This window comes from Lepidochelys olivacea (assembly GCF_965140295.1).
Source record: "Lepidochelys olivacea isolate rLepOli2 genome assembly, chromosome: 1".
NCBI classification, from domain to species: domain Eukaryota; kingdom Metazoa; phylum Chordata; order Testudines; family Cheloniidae; genus Lepidochelys; species Lepidochelys olivacea.
Window position 1 is genome coordinate 46,439,098 of NC_140411.1, and position 19,318 is coordinate 46,458,415.

General features: G+C 42.9%; 1 protein-coding gene across 3 annotated transcripts in view; it reads right to left on the bottom strand.

Moving 5' to 3' along the window:
* USP12 (ubiquitin specific peptidase 12) overlaps positions 1-19,318 on the bottom strand; it is a 74,689-nt gene that overhangs the window by 40,030 nt on the left and 15,341 nt on the right. For all 3 annotated transcript variants that reach the window (XM_084628964.1, XM_084628963.1, XM_084628962.1), the window contains 2 exons: positions 18,818-18,898; positions 6,303-6,516 (listed from right to left, as the gene is read on the bottom strand). In XM_084628964.1, coding sequence (XP_084485090.1) covers positions 6,303-6,516; positions 18,818-18,898 — 295 coding nt within the window. The remainder of the gene's footprint in view (positions 1-6,302; positions 6,517-18,817; positions 18,899-19,318) is intronic.

The following is a 19,318-nucleotide window of genomic DNA, read 5'->3' on the forward strand; positions in this document are numbered from 1 at the left end:
AAGCAATCAAATTAAAAAACTTTGGCAGAACAAGGTACTGTATATATATTTGGATAAATAATACAGATAAGAAGGGATTCTAAGATGAATTTTATGATGTAAACATGTATGGAAAAGAGAAAAGTGTACTTATGGAAAAGGTATTAAGTCCAATACAATGCCTTGAAATATAGGAAAATATTGATTAGGATGCTTTCTCAAAATTTCCACCTCCCACCCATATGTACTTGTTACAAACACAAATAAAGTAAAATTACATTAAATGATTGCAGAGCACAATCTAAAGAAGAGGACACCATATAACAGTGGCTCTCAAACTTTTTTACTGTTGACCCTTTTCACATAGCAAGTCTCTGAGTGCGATCCCCCCTTATAAATTAAAAACCATTTTTATACAGTAACTCCTCACTTAACGTTGTAGTTAACTTAACATTATGTTCCTGAAAAATGCAACTTTAAGTGAAACGACGTTAAACAAATCCAATTTTCCCATAAGATTTAATGTAAATGCAGGGGGTTAGGTTCCAAGGAAATTTTGGGGGGCAGACAAAAGGCATTATATATATATTGTACAGTACTGTACTGTACTGTGGTTGGGAAGTGCCCCTGGCTTACCCTATACAGGCACTGCGCTTCCTCACTCCTCCTCCTCCCTCCCAGAAAGTCCTAAGCACTGCCAAACAGCTGTCTGGCGGTGGGGGAAGAGCTGGGAGGGAGCGGGAGGAGGTGGAGAAAAGGAACTTGCTCAATGCTCCCTTGTAAAGTTGCTGCTCTTCCAAAAAATCTTACATGCAGTGTACAGAGCAGGCAGCCAAACAACATTATAAGGGAGCATTGCACAACTTTAAACGAGCACATTTCCTAATTGAGCAGCGACATAACTTTGAAACAACATTAAGCGGGAGGACATTGAGTCAGGAGTCACTGTACATTTAACACCATTATAAATGCTGGAGGCAAAGCAGGGTTTGGGGTGGAGGTTGACAGCTCGCGACCCCCCCAGGTAATAACCTCAGGACCCCCTGAGGGGTCCCGACCCCCAGTTTGAGAACCCCTGCCAAATAATATAGTTCAATACCACCATTTACATTCAAACATGTCCTAAGACGTCAGGCAAAAGTTGACATTGGTCTATGTCAAGAATCATGCATGACTGTAAGTACTTCTATAACATTACCCATAAAACCTATATTCCACAAACTTTACGTCTGGGGATGAGAAAGTGCAGTGGTATATAAGAACAGTCTTTTTATCCCATGTGCTTCGAAACTACTTACAGAGTGAACAGGCTCAAAAGAAAGCCTTAAACAACAGGCTTATGCATAGGTTGGTTCAGTCAAAGCAGACACACAGCTTTGAACAGAGAAACATTTCCTGATTCTACCTTCATCAGAGGAAGAATATGACCACTATGGCCTCAAAGGCCAAATCTACAAAAGTGCAAGGTTTTTGTTTTTAATTACTATCACAAGTGCGACTCCATAAATGCTAGCAATAATGAAAACATTATAATAAACAAGGCCCCTACAGATGTCAGTATTTTTAATGAATATCATCTAACTATTAAAAATATAAAACTATTTTAAAAATGGTGGTAGCCGCAGGTCCCTTGTCTACATATGGCTAAAAGGACTTAGCCCAAGACTCAAAGTGGACTGGAGCAGTGACAGCCAACCACCAAATTTGTTCTCCCTTTTTGAGCAGTAGTTGACTCAAAGGAATTGCACATTCACCTTAATTACCAAATCAAAAATATTCTATGCCTGCATAACTAATCATGCAATTCCTCCAATGGGGCTCTATATATTGGTTACATAGCAGAAATTGTGTTTCTACCTAACAAATTACAAGTTGCAACTTGTTCTTAGTCCAAGAATATAGAGCAAATGTTAGCCCATAAGTGAAGGAATGGTACCATAAATAGAAAGACGAACAAAAATGTGTCATCAGTTTAATATGGTGCTACTACAATCAAGTCTACATCTGAGGAGAGTATATTTGAAGATACATGGAAATTTGGCTAGCCTATTTTAGGGAGTCTGAAAAGAAAAAAAACAACAACAACATTTGGAATAGGGAAAAATTGCTAGTTTGATTCTAGATCACTAAGAGGGTCTAAAGTAAAAAGTGTCACAGATCATCTACAAACCAAGCAGCTTCCAGGACAAGACACAACTATACTTTTCAGAGTTGAAAATAAACTAGATCCCAGATCAAACCAGCCCAAATGTCTCTATTTAATTGAATATTTTAATGAGGTGGCATAACAAGTATTTCAAGTCCCCTGAAGGTAAAAGGCTTGTCTCAGAGGTTCTTAGCAGTATTGCATCCAGATTCCAGTGTAGTTAATGTCCAGTCAACAGTCTGATATTAAGCACAGTGGATCTAATCCCACAGATGATCTTGCCATTATTTAATTCAAGGATTAGGAGTGATCGAAACAAAAGGAAATAGAACACTTCCACTTGGTTAATGAGAAACTGCAAACTTGAAGCATGTCAGGTTTTAAACTCTTATTACCATATACTGTACAGTATGTATTTTAATGTAATAGAGTCTAGAAATGATATAGAGGTAAGAGATTCTGAGCACAGAAAGAGTCTTGATATGACAGCTGTGAGGATATAAAACTCCTCATGAGTGATTGGTCTTACTTAATGAGAATAGAATCCAGACTGGGTTTTTCTTTGTGTTTATCCTCTTTCATGTATTGTATATCAATACAAACATAAATCTACTATTCCTAGGAGACATATTTTTATAAAGAATTCTCCATTGTAGCTATCAAGAAAGTTATTCATGGATGTACTTTTTAAAAAAGTTAATTCATCAGAGTAGTTAATACTTCAGTGCACATAATCAGTCACCTGGCAATTCAGCAATTGTCTCCTATAAGTCTATACCAGGGATGGCCAAACTTACTGAATCTCTGAGCTGCATACAACAATCTTCAGAAGTTTGAGAACCGGGACGTGCCTGCCGGGGCTTCAGCAGGCGCTGGGCTGAAGCCCCGAGCCCCAGCAGGCACCTCCCATGGAATATAGAGTCTTTTTTACTTCTAAATCCCCATTTGAATAAATCCCAAAGTCAGCAGTGATTAAAGTTGATGTGTTTGATGAGTGAGATGATGGTGTTTTATGATATGTACATTTAAAATACCATTATAGTTATCACCTTTGATGGCAGTCTCAGCAGAATTGCCAAGAGCTAAATGGCATGGAGATTGAACTATTCTCTCACCTCTAAAAATAGTCACCCTTCTTCAGATTTAAGACTCACTGGTGTGAGAAAGCTTGCACAACACTACTACCTATGCTATAAACTGCTCTATTGATAAACAGATCATCTTCCAGGTCTGAAAAATCTAGCATCTTTCATGAGCAGTAAATTCACTCAAGGCTTGAAATAAATTGTTATGCTATCCTAGAGTAGTTTGTCTTTATTATGCATCTTCATAATATTTGAATACATTTTAATTTTAAACGTTTAATTTGAAAACATTTGGAAATATGATCCAGGATGGATTATACAGGTATGAAAATTTCTACTATATGAAAGTGTTGCCATATTTAACTTGTGTAAACCAAGCACGGAAGTTTTTATTGAAAGACAACCTGTAATTAATTTAAATAAAATGTACAATTTACAAGCATTATTTTATATTTCCTCCAAATCAAGTAGCAGATCTATTAAAGGATTTAATTATATTTTACTACACAGAATTATTTCATGAACCGTCCTAATCAACAAGCATTACAAATACCAAATAGGAAGTGTTAAATATATGAAATTAGGCGTGTCCATGGCACTAGGATAATTACTGGAAGGGTTACTAATTTTTAAAGAAGAGTATATTAATCCTGAATAGAAATGTTAAGTCCTAAGTGTTATATAAACATGAACTGAACTAAATTTAAGCTAAATCAAGGTTCTCTCACTCCCTCACCCCCCTCCAAAAACCACACACACAAAAACTCACTCTCCTGCTGGTAATAGCTTATCCAAAGTGACCACTCTCCCTACAATGTGCATGATAATCAAGGTGGGCCATTTCCAGCACAAATCCAGGCTCTCTCACCCCCCCCCCCCGGAAACACACACACACACACAAACACAAACAGGAGAGTGAGTTTGTGTGTGTGTGTTTCGGGGGGGGGGGGTGACAGAGCCTGGATTTGTGCTGGACATGGCCCACCTTGATTACCATGCATTGTAGACATGTAGGGAGAGTGGTCACTTTGGATGAGCTATTACCAGCATGAGAGTGAGTTTGTGTGTGTGTGGTTTCTGGAGGGGGGTGAGAGAACCTGGATTTGTGCAGGAAATGGCCCACCTTGATTATCATACACATTGTGAAGAGAGTGGTCACTTTGGATGGGCTATTACCAGCAGGAGAGTGAGTTTGTGTGGGGGGGGGGGGGGCGGCGGAGGGTGAGAAAACCTGGATTTGTGCTGGAAATGGCCCAACTTGATGATCACTTTAGATAAGCTATTACCAGCAGGACAGTGGGGTGGGAGGAGGTATTGTTTCATGGTCTCTGTGTGTATATAATGTCTTCTGCAGTTTCCACGGTATGCATCCGATGAAGTGAGCTGTAGCTCACGAAAGCTCATGCTCAAATAAATTGGTTAGTCTCTAAGGTGCTCCTTTTCTTTTTGCGAATACAGACTAACACGGCTGTTACTCTGAAACCTGGCAAAAGAAACTGTGCCTCTGCCCAGTTTCGAAGCAGGGCCCTTTTGTGTGTTAGCCAAACATGATAACCACTATACTACAGAAACAAACACAGATGTGAGACAAATAGCAAGAACAAAAGCTTTAAAACAGCGATTTTTGACAAAAATCTACAAATTCCACACTGCCTCCCATATTTGCTAAGCACTGCCTGGGCTCAGTTCTGTATGAGATGGGGGAAGGGGGTGGGGGGGGAAGACATTGCCTCAAGAAGGCCAAAGTATTTCTCAAATGTGGCCACCGGGGCTTTTCTTGTGGCCAGGCTTCTGGGCAGTGATGGGGGAAGGGGCAAAGCAGCGGCCCCTCCTCTGGGGCTGCCAGGAGGGGTTGGGCCCTGACCCTCTCAGGATCCACAACTGCCGGAGGAGCAGACAGAGGTTGTGAGTTCTCCGCCTTCCTGGGGGTGGTGGGGCTCAGGCTTCCAGCTTTAGCCCTGGATTGGTGTGGGCAGGCTCCAAACCCTGATCACAGGGCTTCGGGCTCACCACTCCCCCGGCGCACCCCCTGGCTTGAAGGGTTTCTATCATGTACAGGATTTCAATGGTTCTCAGCACGACCACTATAAAAATTGTTCCAGAGCCCCTGCCCACTGCCTCCCTTCCCACCTCACCATCCAAGGTTTAATTTGTCCCCTGGCTTGACAGGGCTGAGTAAGTCTGCTGTGAAAAGCAATATTTGTATGTTAATATCACTTTTCACTGCCTCCCAGCTAGCTAACCAGGCTGCTGCTGTGAAAAGTGATATCAACAAGCATACGAATATCTCTTTTCACAGAAGCAGATTTATAAGCTATCAAATCTAAAAAACAAGAACAACCAAAACAGCAAAACAACAACATGCAAAACACCTTATTTGTGTTTCTATTCTGTTTAGGTCCAGTAAAGAATAGACACAACTGTACATTATTTTTAGTATTGAGTCTGCAAAAAACCAAACCCACATAAATTACCATATATACTCGCTCATTAGCCCATTTGTTTATAAGCCGACCCCCCAAGATGGAGACGTAAAAATAGTAAAAACTGTATGACCCTTTCATAAGCCGACCCTATATTTCAGGGGTTGGCAAACTTTGGCTCCTGGCCCGTCAGGGTAAGCTACTGGCGGGTCGAGACGTTTTGTTTACCTGGAGCATTCACAGGCACAGAGCTCCTCAGCTCCCAGTGGCCGCGGTTTGCCATTCCCAGCCAATGGGAGCTGCAGAAAGTGGTGCCACTTCCCAAAAATATTCGGCTTATGAACGAGTATATACGGTACTGTGATTTGGACATGTATATGTGCATATTTATTTGTTTTTCCTAAAGTTAATTAAGTATTTTAGGGAAAAAATGTCATAGCGGCCACCAGCAAGAGTTGGTGGCCGCACTCTGAGGCCACCAAAAAATGTGTTGTGAGAACTTATTCAGCATGTGTGTCGTCTTTTCTGTCTTTTACAGCATCAAGCGTTCCTGTTGTACTTAGCAAATATATTTTACGTATAAAAAAAATGTCAACCTTTCAATTTCAGTATTAAATCACAATTGATGTAATTAGTATACACAGAATAAAAGAAAAATTAAGAAGGTACCATTTTCTTTCCGTAATCTTGTTATAAACTTCTTCGGAGGTATTACTCCAACTTTTTTCTTCTGTGTAGCTATGCTGTGGAAGAGATCAGCTAAGCATGTAAGAAGGGTCTCTTTTTTTCGGGGTTGACTCTTGTATGCTAGGACTTTTTCTCGAAATGGTCGACAAAAATAAAGTGCCTGAAGAACTGAATTGCAGTAGCATGTGTTCCCAAACTATAAAATAAGAAAAAAAAATATTACCTTGTATTGTATTTCTACAGTGATGCAAGGTTAAAAAAAAACAAAACTAAATATAAACGCACAAGCAAGGGCAAATTTTCTGGAAGGCATTTCTTGTTGATTTTCAGACAGTAAAGAATCTCAGGTGGCAACATAAATAATGGGGAGCACTCCAGATATTTTTAACTGATACTAGATTGTGTTTTCCTGTTTGTAATAACTGGGGTATGTATGTGTTATCAATGCTTTACAGTGCTGTAGAACTGTAAAAGTATTCAGTAAGTGCTCAGTATTTACCTAGTGCCAAAAATGTATACAACACAGTATAAAGAGTAAACTGAAAAAATGAGATTCTCTGCCACATATATCAGTCAAAACACCACTCAGTACAATGAAGAACAGAGTGTAATGTCGTGTTTATAGCTGAAATTCTTCATGGTAAAGGTAGGTGGGTCTTCGAGAAAAATGCATGGTCCTGGGCAAGTCTCCCCATCTGTAAAAAGGGAACATCATATATCTGCCACACATAGATTCTGTGAAATGCAGTCAATATTTGTACAGTATTTTAAAAATGCAAAATGCTATTTTCATCATATAAATTGTAGAATCATAGAAATGTAGGGCTGGGAAGGGTCCTCAAGTTCATCCTCCTGAGCTGAAGCAGGACCATGAATACCTAAGCCCTGGTCTACACTAGGAGTTGAGGTCGAATTTAGCAGCGTTAAATCGATTTAACCCTGCACCCGTCCACATGACGAAGTCCTTTTTTTCGACTTAAAGGGCTCTTAAAATAGATTTCCTTACTCCACCTCCGACAAGGGGATTAGCGCTGAAATCGGCCCTGCCAGGTTGAATTTGGGGTACTGTGTACGCAATTAAACGGTATTGGGGTCCAGGAGCTATCCCAGAGTGCTCCTTTGTGACCGCTCTGGACAGCACTCTCAACTCAGATGTACTGGCCAGGTAGACAGGAAAAGGCCCGCCAACTTTTGAATTTCAATTTCCTGTTTGGCCAGCGTGGCAAGCTCCAGGTGAGTGCAGAGCTCATCAGCAGAGGTGACCATGATGGAGTCCCAGAATCGCAGAAGAGCTCCAGCATGGACCGAACGGGAGGTACGGGATCTGATCGCTGTATGGGGAGAGGAATCCGTGCTATCAGAACTCCGTTCCAGTTTTCGAAATGCCAAAACCTTTGTCAAAATCTCCCAGGGCATGAAGGACAGAGGCCATAACAGGGACCCGAAGCAGTGCCGCGTGAAACTGAAGGAGCTGAGGCAAGCCTACCAGAAAACCAGAGAGGTGAACGGCCGCTCCGGGTCAGAGCCCCAAACATGCCGCTTCTATGACGAGCTGCATGCCATTTTAGGGGGTTCGGCCACCACTACCCCAGCCATGTTCTTTGACTTCTTCAATGGAGATGGAGGCAACAGGGAAGCAGGTTTTGGGGACAAGGAAGAAGATGATGATGAAGAAGTTGTAGACAGCTCACAGCAAGCAAGCGGAGAAACTGGTTATCCCGACAGCCAGGAACTGTTTATCACCCTGGACCTGGAGCCAGTACCCCCCCGAACCCACCCAAGGCTACCTCCCGGACCCGCCAGGCAGACAAGGGACCTCCGGTGAGTGTACCTTTTAAAATACTATACATGGTTTAAAAGCAAGCATGTTTAATGATTAATTTGCCCCGGCATTTGCGGCTCTCCTGGATGTACTCCCACAGCCTTTGCTAAAGGTTTCTGGGGAGGGCAGCCTTATTCCATCCACCATGGTAGGACACTTTACCACACCAGGCCAGTAGCACGTACTCTGGAATCATTGTAGAACAAAGCATTGCAGTGTATGGTTGTTGGCATTTAAACAACATCCGTTCTTTATCTCTCTGTGTTATCCTCAGGAGAGTGATATCATTCATGGTCACCTGGTTGAAATAGGGTGCTTTTCTTAAGGGGACGTTCCTGCTCGGCTGTTTGCCTGTGGCTGAACAGAAATGTTCCCCGCTCTTAGCCACGGGGAGGGGGGGTGGGGCTAGCCACGTGGTGTGGGGAGGCAAAATGTGACCTTGGAACGAAAGCACATGTGCTATGTATGTAATGTTAACAGCAAGGTTTACCGTGAAAGAGTGTACCCACTGTTCTAGAAAATGTGTCTTTTTAAATACCACTGTCCCTTTTTTTTCTCCACCAGCTGCATGTGTTTCAAGGATCGCAGGATCTTCCCCTTCCCAGAGGTTAGTGAAGATTAGAAGGCAAAAAAAAAGCACTCGTGATGAAATGTTCTCTGAGCTCATGCTGTCCTCCCACACTGACAGAGCACAGACGAATGCGTGGAGGCAGACAACGTCAGAGTGCAGGAAAGCACAAAATGACCGGGAGGAGAAGTGGCGGGCTGAAGAGAGAGCTGAAGCTGAAAGGTGGCGGCAGTGTGATGAGAGGAGGCAGGATTCAATGCTGAGGCTGCTGGAGGATCAAACTAATATGCTCCAGTGTATGGTTGAGCTGCAGGAAAGGCAGCTGGAGCACAGACCGCCGCTACAGCCCCTGTGTAATCAACCGCCCTCCTCCCCAAATTCCATAGCCTCCTCACCCCAATGCCCAAGAACGCAGTGGGGGGGACTCCGGCCACCCATCACTCCACCCCAGAGGATTGCCCAAGCTACAGAAGGCTGGCATTCAATAAGTTTTAAACTTTTAAAGTGCTGTGTGGCCTTGTCCTTCCCTCCTCCACCACCCTTCCTGGCGCTCCTCTCCTCCACCACCCCTCCTGGGCTACCTTGGTAGTTATCCCCCTATTTGTGTGATGAATTAATAAAGAATGCATATATGTGAAGCAACAATGACTTTATTGCCTCTGCAAGCAGTGATCAAAGGGACGAGGGGAGGGTGGTTAGCTTACAGGGAAGTAGAGTGAACCAAGGGGCGGGGGGTTTCATCAAGGAGAAACAAACAGAACTTTCACACTGTAGCATGGCCAGTCATGAAACTGGTTTTCAAAGCTTCTCGGATACGCACCACGCCCTCCTGTGCTCTTCTAACCGCCCTGGTGTCTGGCTGCATGTGATCAGCGGCCAGGCGATTTGCCTCAATCTCCCACCCCACCATAAACGTCTCCCCCTTACTCTCACAGATATTGTGGTGCACACAGCAAGCAGTAATAACAGTGGGAATATTGGTTTCGCTGAGGTCTAAGCGAGTCAGTAAACTGCGCCAGCGCGCCTTTAAACGTCCAAATGCGCATTCTACCACCATTCTGCACTTGCTCAGCCTGTAGTTGAACAGCTCCTGACTACTGTCCAGGCTGCCTGTGTACGGCTTCATGAGCCATGGCATTAAGGGGTAGGCTGGGTCCCCAAGGATACATATAGGCATTTCAACATCCCCAACGGTTATTTTCTGGTCTGGGAATAAAGTCCCTTCCTGCAGCTTTTGAAACAGACCAGAGTTCCTGAAGATGCGAGCGTCATGTACCTTTCCCGGCCATCCCACGTTGATGTTGGTGAAACGTCCCTTGTGATCCACCAGAGCTTGCAGCACTATTGAAAAGTACCCCTTGCGGTTTATGTACTTGGCAGCTTGGTGCTCCGGTGCCAAGATAGGGATATGGGTTCCGTCTATGGCCCCATCACAGTTAGGGAATCCCATTGCAGCAAAGCCATCCACTATGACCTGCACATTTCCCAGGGTCACTACCCTAGATATCGGCAGATCTTTGATTGCGTGGGCTACTTGCATCACAGCAGCCCCAACAGTAGATTTGCCCATTCCAAATTGATTCCCGACTGACCGGTAGCTGTCTGGCGTTGCAAGCTTCCACAGGGCTATTGCCACTCGCTTCTCAACTGTGAGGGCTGCTCTCATCTTGGTATTCATGTGCTTCAGGGCAGGGGAAAACAAGTCACAAAGTTCCATGGGAGTATCCTTACGCATACGAAAGTTTCGCAGCCACTGGGAATCGTCCCAGACCTGCAACACTGTGCGATTCCACCAGCCTGTGCTTGCTTCCCGGGTCCAGAATCGGCGTTCCACCGCATGAACCTGCCCCATTAGCACCATGATGCCTGCATTGCCAGGGCCCGTGCTTTGAGAGAAGTCTGTGTCCATGTTGTCATCACTCTCGTCACCGCGCTGCCATCGCCTACTCGTCCGGTTTCGCTTTGCCAGGTTCTGGTGCTGCATATACAGCTGGATAACGTGCGTGGTGTTTAATGTGTTCCTAATTGCCAAAGTGATCTGAGCGGGCTCCATGCTTGCTGTGGTATGGCGTCTGCACAGAAAAAAGGCACGGAACGATTGTCTGCCGTTGCTCTGATGGAGGGAGGGGCGACTGACGACATGGCTTACAGGGAATTAAAATCAACAAAGGGGGTGGCTTTACACCAAGGAGAAACAAAAACAGGGGTCACACAGAATGGTCCCCTCAAGGACTGAACTCAAAACCCTGGGTTTAGCAGGCGAATGCTCAACCCACTAAGCTATCCCTCCCTCTGGTATTTCAAGCAGGACTTCACGGAGGGAGGCAGGGAGGGGGGAGCAAATGAATACAAAACAAATCTGGTCTATTTCTTGTTTTGATCCACTCCATCTATCTTTTACATCTTTGGCTGGCAGCAGACGGTGCAGAAGGACTGCAAGCCATCCACATCTCCCGGCTGCTCGGCAGAAGATGGTGCAATAGGACTGCTAGCCATCCACATCTCCTGCCTTCTCACCATAAGATGGTACAATAGGACTGCCTGTTGGACTGAAGAGAATGACCTGGTCGAGTCACTCCTAATTTAGTCCCTGCACCCGTATCTGCCCAGGCGCTCCTGACCGACCTTACCGAGGCGGCCAGGAGCACCTCGGACATGAGGAGGATGGTTTTCAGGCCTATTGCACAGTCTGCTGCCACAAGGCAATGGGTTGCTGCTGCTGTGTAGCAATGCAGTACCGCGTCTGCCAGCACCCAGGAGACATACGGTGACAGTGAGCTGAGCGGGCTCCATGCTTGCCGTGGTATGGCGTCTGCACAGGTAACTCAGGAAAAAAGGCGTGAAACCATTGTCTGTCGTTGCTTTCACAGAGAGAGGGAGGGAGGGAGGGCCTGATGACATGTACCCAGAACCACCCGCAACAATGTTTTTTGCCCCATCAGGCATTGGGATCTCAACCCAGAATTCCAATCGGCAGCGGAGACTGCGGGAACTGTTGGATAGCTACCCACAGTGCAACACTCTGGAAGTCGACGCTAGCCTCAGTACTGTGGAAACACTCCACCAAGTTAATGCACTTAATGCACTTAGAGCATTTTGTGTGGGGACAAACACAATCGACTATGTAAAAGCTATTTCTAAAAAACCGATGTCTATAAATTCGACCTAATTTCGTAGTGTAGACATACCCTAAGACTACCCCTGATAGGCATTGTCTAACATGCTCTTAAAAACCTCTAATGAGAAGGATTCCACAAACTGTCTGGGCAACCTATTCCAGTAGTTAACTATCCTTATCGTTAGAAAGGCTTTTCTAATATCTAACCTAAACCTCCTTTGCTGCACATTAAGCCAGAAACTTCTTGTCCTACCTTCTGTGGACATAGAGAAAAATTGATCATCGTCATTATAACAGCCCTTACCATAACTGAAGACTTATCAGCAACCCCCACCTACCTCCTTTTTTCCTAAAGGATAAATATACTCTATTTTTTTAATCTTTTCTCATAGGTCATGCTTTCTAAACCTTTTATCATTTTTGTTGCTCTCCTCTGGACTCTTTTCAGTTAGTTCACCTCTTTCCTAAAGTGTGGTACCCAAAACTGGATACACTATTCCAGCTGTGGTCTTACCAGTGCCAAGTACAGCACAACAATTACCTCCCATGTCTTACATACAATACTCCTGCTAATAGATCACAGAATATTAGCCTTTTTTTTTTTTTTGCAATGGCATCATACTGATGACTCTCATTCTATTTGTGATCCACTATAACCCCTAGACCCTTTTCTGCAGTGCTACTGCCTAGCCAGCTATTCCCCATTTTGTATTTGTGCATTTGAATACTTTGCACGTTTTTATTGAATTTCATCTTGTTTATTTCAGACAAATTCTTCAATTTATCAAGGTTCTTTGGAATTCTAATCCTGTTCTCTGAAGTGCTTGTGATCCCTCTCAGCTTCATGTCATCTACAAATTTTATAAACATATTCTCCACTCCATTATCAAAGTAATTCATGAAAATGTTATGTATTAGTGCACGTTAGTAGCTGGTTTCAAACTATAGGGATGTACTATATCATAAAGCCACTAATACAAACAGTTATCTAGGGACAAGTTGAGACCATGTTCTCAACCGAGAATGGTCTAAAAGTTCCTTAGTCATTGCTTTGGGAGTATGGGGAAAGTGACTGCCTTTGGCAGCTCTCCTTTGGGACTGCATGATCAACAAAACCACCATATACAATGCAGTCAAAAAATTGGAGACCAAAGACAGACATCTGGTTTCCAGATTTTCAGTTGATTTCAAGTACAATTATTCATAGAATACATATCTATTGCTAAATGCTTTAAAGAGTCACAGCTCCTACAATTTAGAATATAGGTAATCAGGATGAACACAGCCCATTTAAAAAAACGAAAACAAAACCAAACCCAGTTTCCACCCCCAAGATTATTCTCCAGGAAAGGCTGCTTGCAATAGCTCAAAGTTTTTAATATTACATGAAATATACTGATCACATTATAATCAAGAATATCCAAGACAACTGAATTTTTGTTTAAATATAAAATTAACATTTTTAATTAAAACAGTGAATTTCAAATATGCCTTTCAAAATTTCCTACAGAAATCAGGGCAACAAAGTTGTAGATAAAAGGTTTCACAATTTTCAGATCGAAAAAGCATACAGACTGGTGACATATTAATTGGGAGAGTAAAACATGTAGAAGGACAGAGAACCAAAATGCAGAGTGACATTAAAGCTCTGGGCCAAACTGAAAGAGATGAAATTCAATATAAATTAATGTAAAATTATACATTTATGGAAGGAAATAAAAGCAGACTGACTCTCAGCTTTTCAGAGTCTCTCTCTCCAATCCATTTTGAGAGACAAGGAGACAACTGTAAGTAGCAAGCTAAATGTTAATTATTCATATTATTATTTGTATTATCATAGCACCTAGGAATGCCAGTTATGAACTAGGACCTCACTATGCAGCTGTGCTATTTACAAAGACCACCACATTTGGGGAACCACACGTACAGGTAGAGAAGACAGACAATAAGACCATACCTATGCTACTGGCTATACGTTTGACCTCCCATTTTTGGGAGATGCTAAGAAACTATAAGCAGGATAACAAAGTGATATATGGATTAGATTGCCCACTTGGTAAAGCAACTCCCATCTTTTCATGTACTGTGTATCTATATCGGCCTATTGTATTTTCCACTCCATGCATCTGATGAAGTGGGTTTTAGCCCACGAAAGCTTATGCCCAAATAAATTTGTTAGTCTCTAAGGTGCCACAAGTACTCCTCGTTGTTTTTGCTAATAAAGACTAACTCAGCTACCACTCTGAAACAGAGCACACTAAGTTTATCTAGTCTGAAAAAGATCACCATATGCGAGTAATACCTTCAAAGTAACAGTTTAAATGAAGGTATGGAACTGTTTCATCTAAGGCCAGATATACACTAAAGAGTTAAGTCATACAGCTACATCCCTCAGGGGTATGAAAAATCCACACCCCTGAGCAACTCAGTTAAGATGACCCAAGTAGACAGTGCTAGGTTGATACAATAATTCTTCCGTTGCCCTAGCTACTGCCTTTCAGCGAGGTGGATTACTTATGTCAAAGGGAGAACCCCTCCTATCAGCATAGGTAACATCTACACTGAAGCGCTACAGCGGTGCAACTCGGCAGCTGTGCCACTGTAGAGTTCCAAAAGTAGACAAGCCCTCAGATGATATCAGGAATCTAAAACTAAGAAAAAGTTTAGCCAAGGTATTATGAAAAACTTTACTGGACAAAGACTATCAAGATTTCCTCAGACAGAACCATGAAAATTATTTACAGTTTTATTGTTCATCACAGAGTTCTGAATATCAGCAATGAAACTAACTAGTCTTAGGCCAGGTCTACACTTAAAAATTTGATCATTCTAGCTACATTGCTCAGGGCTGTGAAAAGTTTCACGCCTTGTGCAATATAGTTAGGTTGACCTAACCGCCTGTGCAGATCAATGGAAGAATTCTTCCATTGACCTCTCTACTACCTCCAGGAGACGTGAATTAACTACATTGATGGAAAACTCCCTTCTGTCGATGTAGGAAGTAGCTATGCTACAGCTCCATAATTGTGTCACGGTAGCAACTGTAGTGTAGTCATACCATTAGTCTCAACTTGCTCGTATTTGGCAAACCTATGAGTAGCAGCGGAGGCACTAAGGCTATGTCTACACTACAGCTTATGTCGGCATAACTTACGTTGCACAGGGGTGTGAATAAACCACCCCCCTCCTGAGCAACGTAAGTTACACTGACAAAAGTGCAAGTGTGGACAGGACTATGTTGGCGGGAAAGTTTCTCCCACCGACATAGCTTCTGTTGCTCACAGAGGTGGTTTTATTATGCCACAGGAGAGCTCTCCTGTTGGCATAGAGCCAGCTTTTTTGTTCTGTGGTGGGACATAGCCTGGGGTCGCTGTGGGATACTTTCCCCCTGAATTGGTCAAAACATCTGCTGTCTGCCTTCCCTCCAATTCTGCTCCTGCCCAAGGTCTTGTCCAAGATCAAACAAGATGGTGCTCACATCATACTAAAAGCCCCAGCATGGTCTCACCAACACTGGTTTTTGTCTCTACTAATCCTATCAGTCCGAATCCCTATGATGCTCCTGAGAAATGCGGATGTGGTCTCCCAGGACAACAGCTGCTCCTCCATCTGACAGCATGGATGCTACGTGGCTAACTTCCTTGGAAAGTCTTTGCTTTAAAGAAGAATGCCATACAAGCCAAATGGATGGGCCCAGACTTCTTTGATATTTATATGGAGAGTGAGGTCCTATGATGACCAAAGCCTCTGAGTCTGATGGGGGACTAAATGAGCCACAAACACTCGTGGGTTGTTACGAGACAATGTCAGGAGAGGAAAAGGCCCATGTACACTACAGCACAAAAGAACTGTGGCCGGTTTAATCAGAAATGCTCAAGAGAGAAAGGAAAGAGTTGTTTGGAAAAACCTGATTGAGACAGGACCCACTGAAGTCAGGCCTGCCTAGGTTACCATCAGAGGCAGTATGCCTCCAGTATGCACGTAGACTGTCATTTTAAAATCTTTTTTCTCTAGATCCTTTGCTCCCATTGCAAAATAAACAATATTTTTGTTTTAAGAGGACTGTTTTATCACCAGATACCACTGGTCACAGACTCCTGAAATGAAGAACCACAGGTTTCCAAATTCAGTCAGACCTGCTGGGTAAGATTAGTTGGTACATACAGAATCATAGAAAAGAACATCTGAAAGGGACCTCAAAAGGTCATCTAGTTCATCCCCCACATGCTAAAGCAGGACCAAGTACAACTCGACCATCCTTAGACATTATACTATACAGCCCAGGTCTCGGAAGAACTGCAGAATTCCACCCCAAAATAGGTAAAGGTAGAAAAGCCATTAGTCAAAAGCCACTTGATGGACTGCATTCAGAGAGACAAGAAAGGGGACAGAGGTGCAGCTGGCCCTGTAATCATGACATATTAACCAAAACTTCTGGACACAAGTTAAGGTTATTGAGTGTTGCATGTATGAAAAATAACTGGGTCATCACAACAGAATCAATTCTGAGCTATTGGTAAACAAGCAATGACATAAACCCTCTCTGTGCAGAGAAGCAGAATAAAGACTATGAAACAGTTCTATTTGTCAATACAATGGTACCCCGAGATAAAGATGAGAATATTTTTTACAACTTTGAAGGAAAGAAGTTTACAAATGTAAGATTGTGTTGTCAGTTCTACAAGCTAGCACCAATACTTCACTATAATTGTGTTTCATTATTTCCCAACTAAACTAATACCAAACTGAAAGGAAACTGTTTCATCCTTCTACATGAAATAGGAAAAATGGTGATTTAAACTTATGCATGGTCTGAACACAACTAGATTACATTTAATCAACAGGCATTCTTGTTGGCCTATGAATAGGGCCCTACTAAACTCATGGCCGTAAAAAAACACGTCACAGGCCATGAAATCAGACCTCCTTCATGAAATGTAGCTATTGGAGGAAAGAGGAAGGGGCAGGGAGAGGGGTGTGCCAGCCAGGGGCTCCTACCATTCAGTGGGCTCCAACTGCTAGTCCACCAGGCTGGAGAAGAACAGGACTTCCTCTTCCCCTGCACAGCCCCTCATGAGGGGGAGATCAGACCCACCTCCAGGTACCTCTCATGGCTGCAGAAAGCTCCATGCCTGCGCTGCCCTCAGAGCTGGGCTCTAAAGGTAGCAGCCACAGCGCTTCCTGCAGCTGGGGAAGGTTCCTGGGGGTGGAGGCTTCTTCCCCTGCACAGCCACTCTCGGTGGGGGGGGGGGGGGGGAAAGAGATCAGACCCACCTCCAGGTACTTTCTCCAGTTGCAGGAAGCGCCGCAGCTGAACAAGCCCAGCTCTGAAGGCAGTGCAGCTGTGGAGCTTCCTGCCCTCAGGGGAAGTACCCAGAGGTGGGTATGATTTCCCTCCCAAGCAGCCATGCAGGGGAAGAGGAAGTCCTGGTCCCCCCCAGCCTGGCCCAGACTAGCAGCTAAGAACCCCCAGCTGCGGTACACCCAGCAGCACAGGGGAGATCAGACCCATCTCCACCTCCAGGAAACTTCCCCAGCCACAGGAAGCTCCACAGCTGCTGCCTTCAGAGCCTACCTCTGACGGCAGCACAGAAGTGAGGGTGGCAATCCCCCAACAACAGCTTTGCAACCCCTATGACCCTCTTTTGGGTCAGGACAATACCGTGAAATTTCAGATGTAAACATGTGAAAATGTGAAGTTGAACAATTTTAAAACCCTGAGGCTGTGAAATTGAACAAAAAGGACCATGAATTTGGTAAGGCCCTACTGTCAGACTCACTTTCTTAAAGTGTAGCATATCTATGGAACATATCCTAACAAGAGGCAGAAGATTACACTACAGTAGCAATTCCTGTTAACAGCAATTAAAAATAAACTTATTTCTTTAAGAAACAAAGCATTGTGGCCTATGTTTATTCATCTGTTTTTTACTACTGTATATTCTGAAACCCACAACGATTTTAAAATATCTCTAACCTGTTCAGTTGCAACTAGAGAACTAAAAATACCCGCTATGTTTTCAGATCTGTGTGATTTAAATGCTCTCCCCCAAATCTCTCTCACCTACCCCGCTGTCAGACCAACAGTTTTAAAACTGCAGCAACGCTTAGTCTCACACAGAATGTTTCCAAGATGGTAGCAATTCCATTTGGAATGATCAGAAGCATTTCAATGTATTATTTTTCCCCCTTTGCTTTTTTGGAGGGCATATTTAAACATAATCGATTGTGCTTTCATTTAAATATGCTTCTTTTCCAATCTGAGATTCTGCCACCAGCTTAGAACAGCTGTGCGGTGGATTCCTGCAGCTCATGCAGAAACGAGCAGCACTTGTCGCTCTGGTCCATCCAAAGTGAAGGTGCTATATTATATTACTGTTTGTCTTTACAATACCCTCATCACCAAGAAACAAAATTTAAAAACTCTTATATCACTTCAGGCAGTGCTACAGAAGTTCTTCTAATGAGATGCAGTTTTCACAATTTGCCAACTGTCAGTTATGTAATTAAATTTTATTATTGAATAGAATATGCTGAAATTTTCCAGTCTGGCTCTCTTTTTTGGGCTGAACATATTTTGAAAGTTTCAACAAAAACTGCAACCTCTATTCTGGCATTTCCACACTTCTGAGTGCTTTAACACTGCAACCATGTGTTAAGGTTTTTTGTATAAAATTATTTATATAGACTGTGATAACCACCACAACATGCTATGTACTTTTCTGCTTTAGAGTATAGTAATCTGAAGAAGTAAAAGTTTACAGAGGAGTAAAACGCAAGAAACATGAGAAATAGTTCTATATCTATTCTAACATATATATATATACTGTACCTTTATGAGAGTCTTAACTTTTAACATTAAGTTTACAGCAAGTCAGATTTCAATAATTTCTTTCCAATGGCATTATATTAGTGTTGTACACAATTTGCTCCACCTCAGTTCTATCACTTAGTATTTCAAAGCAATTAAATTATTAATTGAAACTTACGTTAACTAAACCAAAATAGTGCTCATTGACTGGAAACTGTTCCGGACCAATCTCTTTCTCTAAAGCTGAGGCATTGGCGCCCTGGAAAATAAAACAATGCAATCTTAATATTCATAGGTTCTATGGTTCTATCTATTTATAGTTCTATCTACGTCCACAGTGTAGACATGTAGTGTAACTAAAGAGGGAAAAATTAATTAAATGGCAGTTTCTACCAGGATACAAGGCCAGCTCTGCAATGGTCAATGTGAATAACTGCACACACAAATGGCCAGTTACACATCTAACTGGCAGTGTATGCACAAATGAGGCATGCAAATACATACCCACCGTTCTCAAAATCTGTCCCAAATGTCCAATATGAACAACAGTCACTTGTTAAAAAGAAAAACAGGTGCTCAATTGCTTTTGAAGTAGCATGTATTAATGTGGAGGACTATATGCTTGGAATTAGCTGCCTATATTCCACAGTGCACATTTATTCTACCAAAATTAAGTAAT